The sequence below is a fragment of the Plectropomus leopardus genome, chromosome 1 (assembly GCF_008729295.1).
Source record: "Plectropomus leopardus isolate mb chromosome 1, YSFRI_Pleo_2.0, whole genome shotgun sequence".
In the NCBI taxonomy this organism is placed as follows: domain Eukaryota; kingdom Metazoa; phylum Chordata; class Actinopteri; order Perciformes; family Serranidae; genus Plectropomus; species Plectropomus leopardus.
Genome location: NC_056463.1, coordinates 18,333,684 through 18,349,187, shown reverse-complemented (window position 1 = coordinate 18,349,187; position 15,504 = coordinate 18,333,684). Strand labels below are relative to the sequence as shown.

The 15,504-nt window shown below is 39.7% G+C and overlaps 1 protein-coding gene across 6 annotated transcripts in view; it reads left to right on the top strand.

Moving 5' to 3' along the window:
* The window catches only part of scube2 (signal peptide, CUB domain, EGF-like 2), a 29,567-nt gene that overhangs the window by 9,980 nt on the left and 4,083 nt on the right, over nucleotides 1-15,504 (top strand). For 2 of the 6 annotated variants that reach the window (XM_042485760.1, XM_042485752.1), the window contains exons 10-18: nucleotides 487-603; nucleotides 718-840; nucleotides 1,120-1,236; nucleotides 2,938-3,027; nucleotides 3,163-3,285; nucleotides 3,940-4,107; nucleotides 4,438-4,644; nucleotides 10,626-10,796; nucleotides 13,864-14,031. In XM_042485760.1, coding sequence (XP_042341694.1) covers nucleotides 487-603; nucleotides 718-840; nucleotides 1,120-1,236; nucleotides 2,938-3,027; nucleotides 3,163-3,285; nucleotides 3,940-4,107; nucleotides 4,438-4,644; nucleotides 10,626-10,796; nucleotides 13,864-14,031 — 1,284 coding nt within the window. The remainder of the gene's footprint in view (nucleotides 1-486; nucleotides 604-717; nucleotides 841-1,119; nucleotides 1,237-2,937; nucleotides 3,028-3,162; nucleotides 3,286-3,939; nucleotides 4,108-4,437; nucleotides 4,645-10,625; nucleotides 10,797-13,863; nucleotides 14,032-15,504) is intronic. The other 4 variants (XM_042485769.1, XM_042485777.1, XM_042485795.1 and 1 more) reach the window with 4 other exon arrangements.

Genomic DNA, 15,504 nt, shown 5'->3' with positions numbered 1-15,504 from the left:
CCTTCCAAAGTTGTCGTCATGTAGCTCTCATATGCGTCTATGTTTGAAGTTTTGTGTGTGCCAGCTATCGGAAATCATGTTTGAATAGAGTTTGAATCTGATGTGTTTGAAAAATGCCAGGCAAGTATGGCAAGAATTTTTTTTTAATTATGGGTCCTTGAAAAGTCATGGAAAAGTTCTGTCTATAAAAATGCGTGGGGACCCTGTGTCAGTCAGTTTAAGAGTCTGTCACTGTCTCCAGCAATGCTGACCTCATGCTCCCAAATTCAGTTCAAGGCATCTCAATGAAACACTGCCATCTTTTTCACTTGTAATTACTATCAAAAGCCAAATTCATTTCACCTGATGTAGTGAACTGTAGTCGCCACATTTCACTGAGTGGGAAAATTCTGGATCAAATGTGTGTCTGTGTGTGGGAAATCCCTCCTGATGAAGATTGCAACTGACTGCCCTGCTATTATGTCACTTGCATGATTCTGATTACAGATATAGATGAGTGTTTTTTTGAGCGGACATGTGATCACACGTGTGTGAACTCCCCCGGTGGTTTTCAATGTCTGTGCAACAAAGGCTACACCATGTATGGGCTGGCCCACTGCGGAGGTGAGTCTGCGTCGAGCGGAGACACAGAACAACTTGAGCGTAACACGCCAGTAACAAATGTGTTGGGAAAATGGACCCTGTAATTATAATAATGATTTTACCTTCTCCTCTCAGATATAAATGAGTGCAGTGTGAACAATGGCGGTTGTGAGCAGGGTTGCGAGAACACCATGGGTGGATATGAATGCTTTTGCCATCCTGGCTATAAGCTACACTGGAACAAAAAGGACTGCATCGGTAAGCCACTGCCTATTCCTGTGTGAGAGGCGCATCTGTTGAGTGCTGTTTGACATTGTGTGACATCCCAAATTTTTGACAAAAACTTTGGGGTCAAAAAACAGGAGATACTTTGATTTCTGTTCTCTTTTTCTCTTTAATTCTCTGTCACTTGGTTTTCTTGTGCTTGAGTTAAACATCCAAAATGCAACGAGGATGTTGGACTTCCTGTGCCTCCTCCTCCGTGCAATCAAAACTCTTCTTTTTTTACCTTGGAGTTTTGTTGTGATTTCAATCTAGAGGCTGAGGGTTTCCCACCTGCTAAACCCCCCTCTAAACCGACCTTGAACTGCAGTAAGCAGGAGGGAGGGGACCGCTGCTTCCTGACATGCCAGTCCCAAGTTCATATCAGCAGTGGTGAGTTGGTTGAGCCAGATCTCCATTTAACATGATTTAGCAGCTGACCTGCTGTTCAAGTAATGCAGTTCTAACTGTATTTCCAGAGAACTGCTGGGAATTGTTTGTCTTGCCATTATGACATGTTAAAGCTTTGCACAGTAAACACCTGAGCCTTACTGACAAATAACTTCACCTGCAGATTCATTTACTTTCTTTTTCTTCCAAAACCAGTGTGCAAACATTAGCTCTTGCATAACGTAGAAGTCACTGTGAGTTTTTTTACACTCCTGCGTATGTTTCTGCCCTTATTATTGATCACACAGATAAAACCATCACTCATCCCACATAACGCCACGTCAATTTGTCAGAAAGACGTTGGACTCTCACCTCGGACAGACATTAAATTTTTGTTGGAATGAAAATTTGGTTGACAATATTTTAAATGTCTAATGACCTAAGAATTTAACCTTGCATGCACATTAACATTATGATACATATGATACATTTGCAGATGTTGTGTTTTGTTTTCCATACATTACAACTAAATGTTGTTATTCTACGTCAAGATGACGTTGACACGTTTTGCAGATGTAGGATTTCGGTTACAAAACAACACAACTAAAAACCAACAAAATAAAACAATTTAAAAACTAACACCAAACACCATCAGTACTCTGAGCACACCTTGGCATTAGATGTGCTAGCATTGAACTTTGGTCACCCAACGTCATAACCTGTGTTCATTCAGATATCAACATCTGACCTTGGTGGCCAGCTAAGCCTCTACACCTCTTGCTTCACTCTGTCAGAGCTGTAATGAAGTCAGTTTCACTCTTGCAATGTATCAAACAGAAATGTGGAGAGTTTCTCCAAATTTCTTGCAAAAAATGTCCAAATGGAGATTCAGACTCACTTTGATTGCGCAACAATTTAGCCCTCAATTGCAGAGGTTTAGCTAATAGGTCCACAAAACATCTTTTAAGTTTCTGCACTGCTTTGGCAACCTAAAAGATGATGCCAATTTCATGATACTGATTGTACAGGTTGTAGACTTACTCACTCATACAAATTTTCACTGAAAAGAAGTTGGTCTGAATTCAAATTGGTTTGGTTGGTTTGGTGGGCATGTCCAGCTTGTAGGAGACCCTGGGGTAGACCCAGAACACGCTGAGAAGCATTATGTATCTCCTCTGACCTCTGGATTCCCCAGGAGGAGTTGGAAAATATTTCTGGGGAGAGGGACGTCTGGAATACCTTGCTTAACCTGCTGGTCCTGCAACCTGGCCCAGGATAAGCCAATGAAAATAGTTGTATGAATTCATGGATTGTTTGAAACATTGCAAGGGATAAATTGTTTTCAACAGAGATCTTACAAAGCATTGCAAGCAACTGTCAACCCAACAATATCATATCAATATCAATGTCAAGGTATTTGGTCAAAAACATTGCGATATCAGATTTTTCTGCGAATCACTCAGTTCTAGGCACAGCAAAGGCAAAATATCTCCTGAAAAGGTGATGTAGCACAGCTAAAGCACGCTAATGGAAATGCAATTAGCCAGAAAGTCTAGCTGTTCTAGATCTAGTTGTCAACATCAGTCTGCAGAGCGGCTTGTCGTGTTCCTACATGCTGCCTGTTTGCTCTCTCTGGCTTGGCTTTTGTGGCCTTAACTTTTGTCTGTGTTGGTCTGTGTGTCACGGCCTCTTGTGTGTTTTCAGGGACGGAGGATTCCTACACGGTGACCTGTGGAATGCCTCTGCCCTGCTTGGCTGACGCACAAAGGAACAACAGTGGCATGCATTGCTTGGGCAAGTACAAAACATCACAGATTTACATCCATCTTTCCGCTCTGCCTCACAAAACAGTAACTCAGGAACAACTCAGGCTTCCCTTGTTCTCAGCTGATATAGATCAAAAAGATATTCTGTTCCTCTGTCCCACAGGTCCAGAAACGGCCAGTGTCCCACGCATTAAGACCACAGCCACTTTCAGGTCCGGCACCACGAAATGCAACCTAAAACGAAGCCAGGAGAAACTCAAGGAGAGCTTAAACTCAGCTCACTCAGGTACAGAGGTTGCCTTGCAACAAACATAACAATGCCTCCAAACACAAGACTTAGATCACAGATAGAAAGCGATTAAAATTACAGCTCCTTCATGTTACTGGTTAAAAAAACATTTAAGGTTTACCAAGAGCTGCCAGCATCTCAAGCCACAATTTTTAGAGGATAGAGCAGACCTGAAGGCTGCTTCAAAGTAAACCAAAAACCAAAGGCAAATGTGAAAGAAATTTGTGGGGAAAGTGATGTGGTTTGGAGTGTCTTGAATGTCTCAGCGCAGCACTTTGTCTGGCGGTGACAGGAGAGGATGTAATTAGCCATAGCATGCCTTTCAGTTGGGTCTGACCTAGCCATCAATCACAGGGGTTTCCGATTGTAGGATTATTTTGCTTCTCCAAAGGGTTTCGGCATGGTCATTTACATCGCTTGCAGTCACTGAAAGGGCACACAATTGTTTCAAATAAAGGAAATTGTCACTATGATGTCTGAGCCTTTTCTCAGCTTCTCTGTGACAAGAAATAATCAAATTAAACGTTTTTTAAGCTATCCACAACGCATTTGTTGTTTTTTGTGGTACTGTTTTTGATTTTCTTTAACAATTGTGTTTGTGTTTTATGTGTGTGTGCTGGCTGGGGGGGTGGTCATCTCCCATGTCCACAGATAGCAGGTTCCTCTTTACCGAAAATGTCCAGTTCAGCTATGTGAGCCTTCGCTGCACCTCGTCCGGGCAGCGAACGCGCAGCCGCCACGGCAGGAAAGCCGGGGAGGAGGACGGCTCCTCGATAACAGCTGAGTTTGAGCTGGATGTGAACCTAGAGGAGGTAACAGGTTGGTCTCTCTGCGCTTCCCCTCTGCCTGCCTGCGACCTTCGCTTCTTGTCTCAATCTTCCTTTTGCTGCTGTCTGTTCGTCACTAAACAAAACCAAACTGTTAAAGTATCTCCTGTTTTGACTGTGGTGGTGGTGGGCTCTGGGTTGGGACTCAGAATCGAGGTGATTTGTTTCCTTGTATTGGCCTGGATTGCTTTCCCCTGACTTAATGGTGCATTTATGTGAATGTCTAGGTAAGCATGTGAGCATCCATGCATGAATGTACACTTTACAATGGGAAATGACATTTTGTTGTGGAAACAGTTGTGGTATCGAATGCTTCTCTCAGCAGAGAGCTGTGACCTGAACTGTGTACGTCGACGCTCAGAAAAGAGGCTCAGGAAGACGATCAGGACCCTCAGGAAGTCCATCAACAGGGAGCAGTTCCACCTCCACTTTGCCGGGTCTGACTACGAGCTCGCCAAGAGTCTAGGCAAGCCGGCAGAACTGCCAGGACACTGTGTGGCGGGACAGGTGCTAGTCGGCAGGAAGTGTGGTGAGTTTGGTTTTTGTATTTACTAGTAATGTAATTTAGAAAGTCTAGTGGCTTTTCAACATACCATTGTTCCTAGGCCACTAAGTCTTCAAGGTGTCTTGGTTTTGACTCATGTTTCATGTCCATTGTGTAAAGTCCAAATACTCACCAGAGACAGGAAATTCTTTAATGAGGTTTATTTGGGAATACAGAAAAATATAGCAGCCCATCCTTAATTACATCTTGTCTGATCCACTGCTGACTTGATGTCCTATTCCTCATATAAAATGGCAAAATAAAGCATGTCCTACACAATAAAGCATGATCGAAATCTACACAGACTTCTTTCTAAGCATGACATCATCCTATCCTCAGCTGTCGTGCGCACGAATCCATAGCAGTGGTACACACTTCAGCCTGCATTCTGACAGAAACATTATTATAAGTAATACAAATATAAACATGTCTACTACTATACACAACTTAAAACACACAGAAACTGTTATGTAAACCTAAATAAAGTCAGAACCCATATTATGTGTCTCAACCAAAACCAGAATTTTGACCAAGTATAAAATACGTGATAGAGTGTCTCTTACAGAAAGTATTGTGAAGGTCTGGACATGCACCATTCAGCCAGGCATCACTTCTATTGGAGATATTGATGCTTTTCATCTCTGAAGACCCAGGCACACCAAAGCGACCTACGATTTGATAAGATACAACTTTAATGTCAGTTTACACTGAAATTAAATCCTCAGACAAAATTAATGAAAATTAAATTGGTCAAACAATTTTTTTCCACTTTATTTCAAGGGAATTTAAAAGTGTTATACTTAAAGGTCATTTTAACTGATAATAATAATAACAATAATTGTGTAATATCATGAAACTGCAATATTTTCTGTGCTGTTAAAATCTCATGCCGCTGCAGCCCTGCACACAGTAGACTCAGAGTCATGTCTTAAAGCAACTGAAATGGTCCGTACCAGTGTGATATATTTAGACAAGCTGGTTTAATGATTGGATTTGGGGCAGGTGTTGGCCAGATGAGTGCCATATTTGGTTTGCAGACATGCTGTAATGAGTGAGTTGGAGGGGAGAGCGAGCTCACATGGCAGAACAGAGAGACTGTTGTTGGCCCTCCAAGCTGTGAGATCTTCCAGCATCTCCGCGGGATAAGAGTGTAACATGAGGGCTGATGGCAGGTCTCCTGGTAGCTGTTGCCTCTCGGTTGGGTTTTTATATACAACCTGTGATGGAGAAAATGTTCATTAAATAAGACCGCACACTGTCAGCATTTGAGAGCTGAAGGCTGGCATGTGTTTTCTCTGGCTGTTGGGACCGTGCGCCCCTAGTTTCGGGCCTCACAGTAAGTTTGCTGCCTGCTGCACGCCGCCTTTATATCAGCGAGAGGAAACTGGCGCCTTTCTTCTGTTGAGATGTCTAAATATTTATTCAAATGGAATGCGTTTTGTTCGATATGTGCACGTCTACCCCCGATGTTGAAGATGTTTGAATGTGATGCTGACCCAGATCTTTAGTAATACTTAACACATCCCTTTTAGTGTGTAAGGTTTTTGTTTGACCTTGTTTGAACTGCTGAGGAATACATGGAAGACCAAAACTTGTCTGTAAATGTAGATATTCTGTAATATTTAGAAATAACGTTTGTTGGAGAAAAAGCATCAGCTTTACATCGCATATATGTCCCTTTATGGCACTTTTTTGGCCGCTACATTAAAATCAAAGCTCTGTCTACTGCTGACATGATTTAAACCTAAACTGCTCCTGTCCATTATTTCCATCTTTCAGCTACACCGGTCTTAAGTGTCTTGATTCCTTAACTCCCCCGCTATGCTTTCAGGTCAACATTAAGCAGTCTATTGGCCATGGCAGGGGTGTAGACATGTAATTTGGGAGAGGAGGAGCGGGGGGCTGAAAGGCATTCTTCCTAACCTTCAGCTCTTTAAAGGAGCTATATTTTTCCCCTCCTCCCCCACCTCCCGCTCAGGCTTTGCTCGGAGTGCAGTTTAGTCCTTTTCAGTTTGCCCATTCCATTGAAAACCCCATTTGGGGCTCGTTCTCACTGCCTCAGAGGGATGACAACACAGTGCATGTTGAGAAAATATATATGCTTTCACCTCTGAACACTCTTTAAAGCATTTCTCCTCTGATTCAGTGGTTTGGTTGCATCAGTTTGTATTCAAGGACGGTGTTTCTGTTTAAATAAAATGACTGAGCATGATTTTATTTTTTTGTTATGTTAACATTTTGTTGTTTTGTTGTCAGAATGTGATTGCATCAGAATACATATTTACCCAGAGGGAAATTTTATAGCCCACAGTATTTTTTGTTTTGTTTCTCCTAAACCCGCCTCCTTAAGAGAAAGAAGGAGTAAAAGAATAAATCAGGAGGAGTTATTTTGCTGTGCACATAGGCTCCATAGAGGTTTCTCAACTCTGAGAACAGATAAATGAAAGAGTTGAGACTTGTCGAAGTTTTCTTTTAGATCTTAGTGTTATCTCAAGAGCTGATTATTTCAGACAAATAAAGATCAGTGCAGTGAGTGAGGAAAGAGAGCATTTTAAGATTAGGATCAGGCTGAGACAAGACGAAGGCTATTTCTCAAGTGATGAACTTAAAAAGTGTAAGAAAATGGTCCAAATCTTAAATTGAGCTCAGTCATATTCAGGAGAAGTATGCAAGACAAAGAAAAGATCTCATTTTGAATTTCCTTTCCTCTGGGTTTGTAAAAAAAAAGTAAAGCAAGTGCAAACACTGAATCAGAGATGTCGTGAATAGTGCGCGTCCACGTCTCTTTGACCACTGTAGTCGACTTGTTTGCGTGTTTGTTTTAACATTGAAGATGTTTAGGAAGTGCTGTTGATTCAAGCTGGCAGTTTGAGTGCTGTGTCCCCCCTGCCCCCCAGCTGGGGCCACTTTGCATGACCCCCAGCCACTAAACTGCTAAAGAGAATTGACTTCAGCCACACCATGGGAATCAATTAGCATCAGTTGTTTGGGCCTCCGCTTGATGGGCGCAAGCAGCGATTGGGCCGAGCAGAATGGGGGGGATTCAGAAACCTGACCCCTTTTATTGGGTTCAGCTCCTTACCACTGTGATACCGTGGTGTTTTCCTATGTCATCAAGTAGGCAAAGACTGGCGACTTGAATAGAGGTGAAAGGTCTTTTAAACCTCTTTGGGGCCATCAATTCGAGGACTCTATAGAGGCGTCCTTTGCATTTGAAAGGCTTCAAGGTTTTTTCTCTCTTTCACTCTCACTCTCTCACTGCTTCCCTCTGTCAAATAAAAGCTGTTAGAGGACAATGCAATGATGGCTCCTCATGGTCTTTCAGAATAAACAATAGGCTTCAAAAAATGAACTGCTCTTGAGAGAATTACATTTTCCTTCTTTAGAGGAAAATCTAACAATTTGCTGAGCCACGAATAATGGCTCTACGCTAAAGCTTTTGTGTGTGGAGCTTTTAGCGATAGTGGTTTCTCCGCTTACAGGCAGCTTAGAGGCTGCATTTTGTGCGGAAGGCCTGGGATTTAATTGATTTATTCTTGTGTGTGAGATCAGCTTCAGTTTTTAAGTCAAGTTCTTAAGACCATCAGACAGACGCAGTAATTCCCAAATTAATTACAGGCATCACTCTGAATGGGAGGAACCAAAGCAAAACGGTGCTTTGGTCCCTTTAATCAAGTCTTTGCACTTTAGTGAGATAAGAGGGAAATACTCCCTTTGATTTTGCTTCTGTGTTTGCTTTTAAAAAAGGCGAGGGTGCTTATGGTGGTATTAAAAGTTCCTCCCTGATGCACAGCCATGTCGTATAAAGTATTAGGACGTGTCAGATGTGGGGCACAAAGGCAGCTGCGGAGAGGGTCGGTGCTCTTCATACAGCTGTATTAGTGTGGTTTGCAAAAGCATTTTAACCGCTTGGTTTTTGTACACATATTTATGTCTCAACGGATTTGTTTACAGCATGTGTAAGTGTCTTAAAGTGCATCTAAACCAATGTGAAGAACAGGATGCAGACCTTTACTTCATTTTGTGCGTGTGTTTGTGTGTCTGTGTGTGTCTTTTGGTTTATTACTTTTGATGTGAACTAACAATTTGTAAGAAATACTGCTTTATTTGGAATAATAATGTTGCCACTTTTACCAGTTACAAGCCACATTCATTACTTTTGTTATTAAATCTTGAAATTGACTATATAAGAAATTAATTTGATCATTTTACCTTTTATTTAGATTAGCTATAACTTTCTTCTGATTTTAATCTGAAAATCTATCGCAATATGTGCAAAAAGACCATATTCAACACAAGTGATGAGTTAACTTTGTTTTAGTGTTAAGTCTTAAAGTGTTTTGTGAGAAAGATCAGATGATACACAGATAATATGACAAACCAACTGATGTAAACAGACTACATATAAGCTTTATGTCTTTGAGGACCCTGTGAAGTTAGTATTGTCTGTGATAATTTACTTAATTTTATAAAATATGATTACTAACATGATTCTACTCCTTTGCTTACAATGTTTGAGTTCAACAACAAAGTATGGAATATCTACGTGATGGTTCACATGATAAATATTTTCTCAGTTGTGATATACAGTATATGCTACAAATCAATCACAGTGTCTTGTCATAGTTATGACTATAGGTCTATCAAAGGTTGCAGTTTTGGTTACTAATCCTACACGTGTTAAGAAGTTTGTAAGTGACTGATTGAGTTTGAGTGTTAAAGTTTGTGGATGCATAAAAGGACAGTTCATCTCCAAAATCAAAAATACATATTTTCCCTCTTACCTCAGTCTGGATTGTTTCAGTGTGAGTTGCAGAGTGTTGAGGATACCAGCTGTAAAGATGTCTGCCTTCTCTTGAATATAATGGGACTAGATGGCACTCAGCTTGTGGTGAACTGTCCCTTTAATTATGCATCATTAAGCGTGATGTGTTTGTGAGTAGTTACCTCAGAGTATGTCTGTCTTCACATAAGCTCTTCTCATGATATGCCTTGGCAAAACCAAGTATAGTGTAATTGACTTTAATAAATAACAAATAAATGACTGATAAATAAAACAGAAGTGATTTTGGATAAGCCCCCCTATTTAGTTTAACCAGTTGCAACATTAAAAGCCCAAGTTAATGTCTGTACACTTTGCTGAACTCAGTCAAGGTCAGAGATATTTGTAATTTTCATTGCCTGCAAATTAGACTCTAAAATCTGTCAACAGATTGATAAATTGACTGGTGTCAGCCTTTGATGCGATTAGGATGCTCTTCAGTGTGTTTATGCATTTCAAGTATGTACACAGTCCTGTTTGATTACACTTGAGAGGCAGCTGATGAAGTCTGGGTTATTTTACTTTAATGGTCTTGTCATGCAGTTGAACCGCTGTATTTACGCTGTAAACCTACAGTGTGGTTAGGACTGTTTGAGTATGTGTAGCCGCGGGGCGTACAGCGCTATATTTGTTGTTTCATGTCTGCTTTTCACATTGTCTAACTCCCTTCCTGACACTGATCTGTCTGCTAAATTGATGTAAATTACGGTTCAGACGCATCCGTCTGTTTTGGGTGTCTTAAGTGTTTGTGTTCAGTTTGAGAGGAAAATGTTTGATTTCACCAGCTAGAATAATTAAATTTGTCCCGACTTGGTTTCGTATCACATTATTCTTTTCGAGATAATATGTGTTTGGGTTTTTAGAGAACATGTTTTTTCAAACTCACCACTGCACTAAGACAAAACTATCAGCTCTCAGCGACGTGACAAACAACCGCAAGCTTGGCAGCTCCTCGATGAAACATTGCAGGCCTAAGTTAACAACTGCTGTATGTACAATCAGGGATGCATGTATGTGTGTGTGTGTGTGTGTGTGTGTGTGTGTGTGTGAGTGTGTGTGTGTGTGTTTGTGTGAGTGTTGCTACATATAAATCATTGAATTAATAACCTTTAATCTATTGCATCCTTCCCCACCTGTGTGTTAGTGAGCTGCGGTGCTGGGACTTACTACGATGGGGATCAGGTGAGGTGCGTGGTGTGTCCGGCTGGGACGTATCAGGATGAGGAGGCACAGATGTCCTGTGAGGTCTGTCCTGGACCTGAAGGAAGAGAAGTCTCCAAGGTGGTCGGAGCTCGAAACATGTCAGAGTGTGGAGGTAAGACAGTCAAGGCCATTTTTTTTAATGGAGGTCAAAATGACAATCTTTTTCTGTCACTGAAGTTATTAAGTGTTTGAATTATTCAAACATCATATGAAGAAAAAAAACAGACACTTCATTATAAACAATACAACTGTCTTAAAACGGCAGCAACAACATACATATCTCAGCACATAAACAAACCATAAAAAAAGCATTTCATAATTGGTTACAAACATATAATATCTCTTTGAGTGACATTACTTAAAGAAAGAAAAACAAAAAATATATATAAGAGTCTTTCTACCTTAACATGTTATAGGCAACATATGACAGTCTTTATCTTTAGCTCCCCGGTTCAGGTAAAGAAAAACTTTCCCAAAAATCCTTTTAAGGCCTAGACACACCAGCATGTAAGAACTAGTGGTGACAAAGGCTGACTGTTGTGTCCCCTCATTTTGCCTGTTTCTTGGCCAAAAAGTTTCACTTGAACAAACTGCAAAGACTTCAGCCAACTAGTACATTCTGCACTTGTGTGAGAGGAGATGTGGTCTGTATTGGTCATACAAAAAGGGAAGATTGACAGGATGGCAAAAAATAAACAATTCTAAAGCTTTTCTGCTAAGGAGCTCAATGGCGAAAAAAATTGTCTTACTTTATATAACAAGTTTATTTTGCTCTAACAGTGCCCTTGTCGTGACACATGTGAAAAAAAAAGGTCAACAGATGCTCACTAATGACCCAACTATGACCAACTGTCGGTTTGGTGTGTCAGGGCATTAATGAGAAAAAAATGGAAGAAACTTAAGAACCCTTTTCAGGGACAGACAGGCAGTAGATATTGTGTTTAGAGTAGACAAAACAGTGTGTTCGACCAAATTATGACGTTGTATCCAGCTACAAAAAACTGAATATCTTTTTAAGCATCTACTTTATTCAATATTTGACATCAGAGAACCAAACAGTTAACACGAACAGAGAGCAAACAGAACAGAAAGACATGCAACAACAACAGGAGACATTTCCATTGCATGATACTGTGTGCGTCTTAAACCACTAGATTACGAGGAAGCTCAAGCATTTAAGTTTTTAAAATAAACTGGTTGGCCTTTAATTTGTATAATAAGTAGGCCTATCCAAATGCAACTTTCATGTTTGAAAATTAAAAGTACTCGTATATGAATCAAGACACAGCTGTAAGATAAACAGCACAAACCCACATTATAAACTCAGTCCTTTTCTTAAAACACAATTTAAAATTACTGGCATCATTATAAGGGATCAGGGCGAATCTACAGTTCACCAACCTTCACTGTAAGTTGTCATGATGTCTTTTTGATAAGTCATGTTGGGTCTGCACAGTTTTTCAATACCTGGCTATGAACATCTGTAATCATATTAACAGCATTACAAATATGAGTCCATTAAAGGTCCAGTGTCTTGAATTTAGGGGGAAATATTGGCATAGATGTTAGATAATATTCATAAATATATGTTCATTAGTTTATAATCAGCTGAAAATTCAAATAGTTGTGTTTTTGTTACCATAGAATGAGCTGTTTTTCTATGTTCGGAGCAGGTCCTAGAGCAGAGTACGCCATGTTGTTTCCTCAGTAGCCCAGAATGGACAAATCAAACACTTGGCTCTAGATAGGGCCATCTGCGTGTTTGTGTTGGTCACCACCCTGAATATGAGAAATGGTTCGGTTCTGCAAACTCACTGGTAGATGCCAATAAAATCCTACACACTGGACCTTTGGGATTCAGAAAACTGTCTGTCGTGACAGAAAATTGTCTTAGACATACCAAACATACCAAACTCAGCTTATAAACATAAAGCATTTCTTCCGAAAAAATCAAACAAACAAAAAATAAAACCCATAATAAATACCTAATACAATAATTTAGACAAAGTAAAATCACAAAATACTATTGTGTGGTAAGTGACGTAGTGTTTATATGGATGTATGGATGATTACCTTTTATTTAAGATGTTTATAGAAGTTGTAATGATGGAGTTTTTTAAGTGTTATTCTTGGCCAAGGGGACTTTATCGCAGCAACCTGATGGTAGTAGCTGAAGACATGATTTGACATTTAGAGAAATGTGTTAATTAGTGAGATTTAGGAGCTGTAGATGGATTTTGTTTTTTACCTTCAGGCAGATCTTGGCGAGCTGTTTCCAGTCTTTGTACTATGCAAAGCTAACCAGCTGCTCGCTACAGCTTCATATTTACAAACATGGGAGTGGCATATGCACATTTCCCAAAATGTCTAACTATTCCTTTAAAGATCACAGAGAGGCTTTCTTTCATGGTTTGAGGTTTTAAAAAACGTCTTCAAATTTGGCTTTTAAAATTTCATCCTGTTGTTAATGACAATAGTTTAAACTGGGCAGCACTTAAAAATAGCACATGCAGTTAAACAAAAAGATCAGAAAAATTACAAAAGCCAGGTGAAAAATATATAATGTAAAATTGGAACAAACTGAGAGAACCCCCCCCCCTCCCAGAAAAGGCATTAAAGACACAGAAGGATGCAGATAACTGTTTTGTGAATATGAGCCACGCAGGAAGTGATGGTGCCTCGATAAAGATCTCTCCCCGGCAGATGTTCTGCTTTGTGTAAAGTCAAAGAGGCTCGAGCTTTAGATGTTGAAGATGTGTAAGAATTCAAAAGGTGAACTCGGCTTCTTTCAGTCCTGAATGATAGCCGGAGGAGCCACCATGTTTTTCCTCCTGCGCTGTTATCGGAGTCACTTTGTGGCTGAATCCCAGATCCCATCTGGTCTGTCAGACTAAACAACACGAAACTCCCTCTGGCACCCAGTTTGTTTTAGTCACCCAGGAGTGACACTGGGCCGATAAAACATGATATCATGCCGTTAACATTTGCTTGAGCTTTGCGTTATCTTATCTTAATGGAAGGGGAGAGTATACTCTCTTATATTTAAAAATCAAACATAGAAATTGAGCCTTGACATTGAACTGCAGCTTTAAAGGTTTTGCAAGAGAAAGAGAGACCAAAAACATTTCTGTGTCTATCAGTTCACATTCTGATTTGACCGCATGCTTTTGTGTGTTCAGGTCAGTGTTCGCCCGGTCAGTACTCTCATGACGGCTTCATCCCCTGCCTGCCCTGTCCACTGGGAACGTACCAGCCAGAGGTGGGACGCACCACCTGCTTCCCTTGTGGAGGGAACCTGGTCACCAAGCGCAGCGGTTCTGTTACCTTTCAGGAGTGCGAGACTAAAGGTGAGAAAGTCGTTTATGTTGTTGTTGCAGAGTAAAAACCTAAGACCTTGTGTTTTAACATAAATGGGGGGATTAGAAGATTCTTGTGGGGCTTATGTAAACCTGTCAAACTTATTAACTAAAGAAAAACATCTGTCTTTGTTTTGACTCTTTTTTTTGTGCCATCACAACAGTATCATGTGGTTTCTGAGTCTGTGGAGCTCTGTTGAGTGTTGACAGGAACTCTGCTGCCCTCTGTGGGTGCAGTCTTGTCTGCACATCTGTGTGGATGGATTTATTTATGTATTATTGAATTTAAGTATTGAGACATATAACTTTATATATATGGACATATATGAAGATTGTATGTTTGTTTCACACATATTTTTCAAATCATGTGTGCAAACATGCTGCAAAAATATTTAAAGTTTCTCATACAAGGTGAAATTTCTGTGCATATATTCCATTATTAATTTTCCCACACATATGTCGAACTTTAAGGTTGAACGTGTTGCAGACATATTTGTTTTGCACATATATTATGTGATGTATGCAAACATACAGACATTTTAATCGATGATTAAAATCAGATTCAAAAAACATATATATATATATATATATATATATATATATATATATATATATATATATATATAAACACCCTTTTAAATTTTTATTTTTGATTGTGTATTTTATTTTATTTTTATTATTCATAAGCACACTAAACTCTTTCCAATGGTTGTGTTATAATTATAATTAATTAGAATTAGAATTCCCCCTAGTTCCTGAATGCACAGTATATTTCATAGTATATTCAAAGCATAAAAATAACAGTACAAAACAAGGGTTAAACTGTATAATTAATTCAAACAGTGAACACATTAACTGCAGGAAGTTTGTGTAAAATGAGGGAAATTTGATTTATTTTCAGCAGATTATTTTCTAAGAATATTACATCAGAAATTAGTTTTCCTGATATTTTAGGATTTCCTTATACAAATCTCTGTATTATGCATTTATTTGTTTTTAACCAGGAAAACATGCTTAATAGGCTTCCTTTTTGACATATTCAGTATTTTCTTCTCCCTGACTCGGTCATTGTTCTATTAGATCTTTGGTGGTTTTAACTGCTTACATTTCTAATGCAGGATGAAGCTGTTTTGCAGAGAATGAAGGCTCTGTGAACACAGCTTTTGTTCAGGTCTTCACTGTACCATTATCCTGTGAGATTTTCTTAAGTCAAGACGGCCTTGTGTCTGCCTGCAACGCTTTGGCAACCTCCTAATGGGTGTAAAACGCAGGGCAGTCTTTCATGTATGTGAATGCCCTTTATGTCTGCACTCGTCTGTACTAAACACTTTTGTTTCTGCACTATTTATATATTTATTATGTTGCAGTCTCCATGTCCAAGACATATATACCTAGGGACAAATAAAGTAATCCTGAATCTTGATACTGGGAACCAGTGAACACGTTTTCTAAGAGTAGCATTCA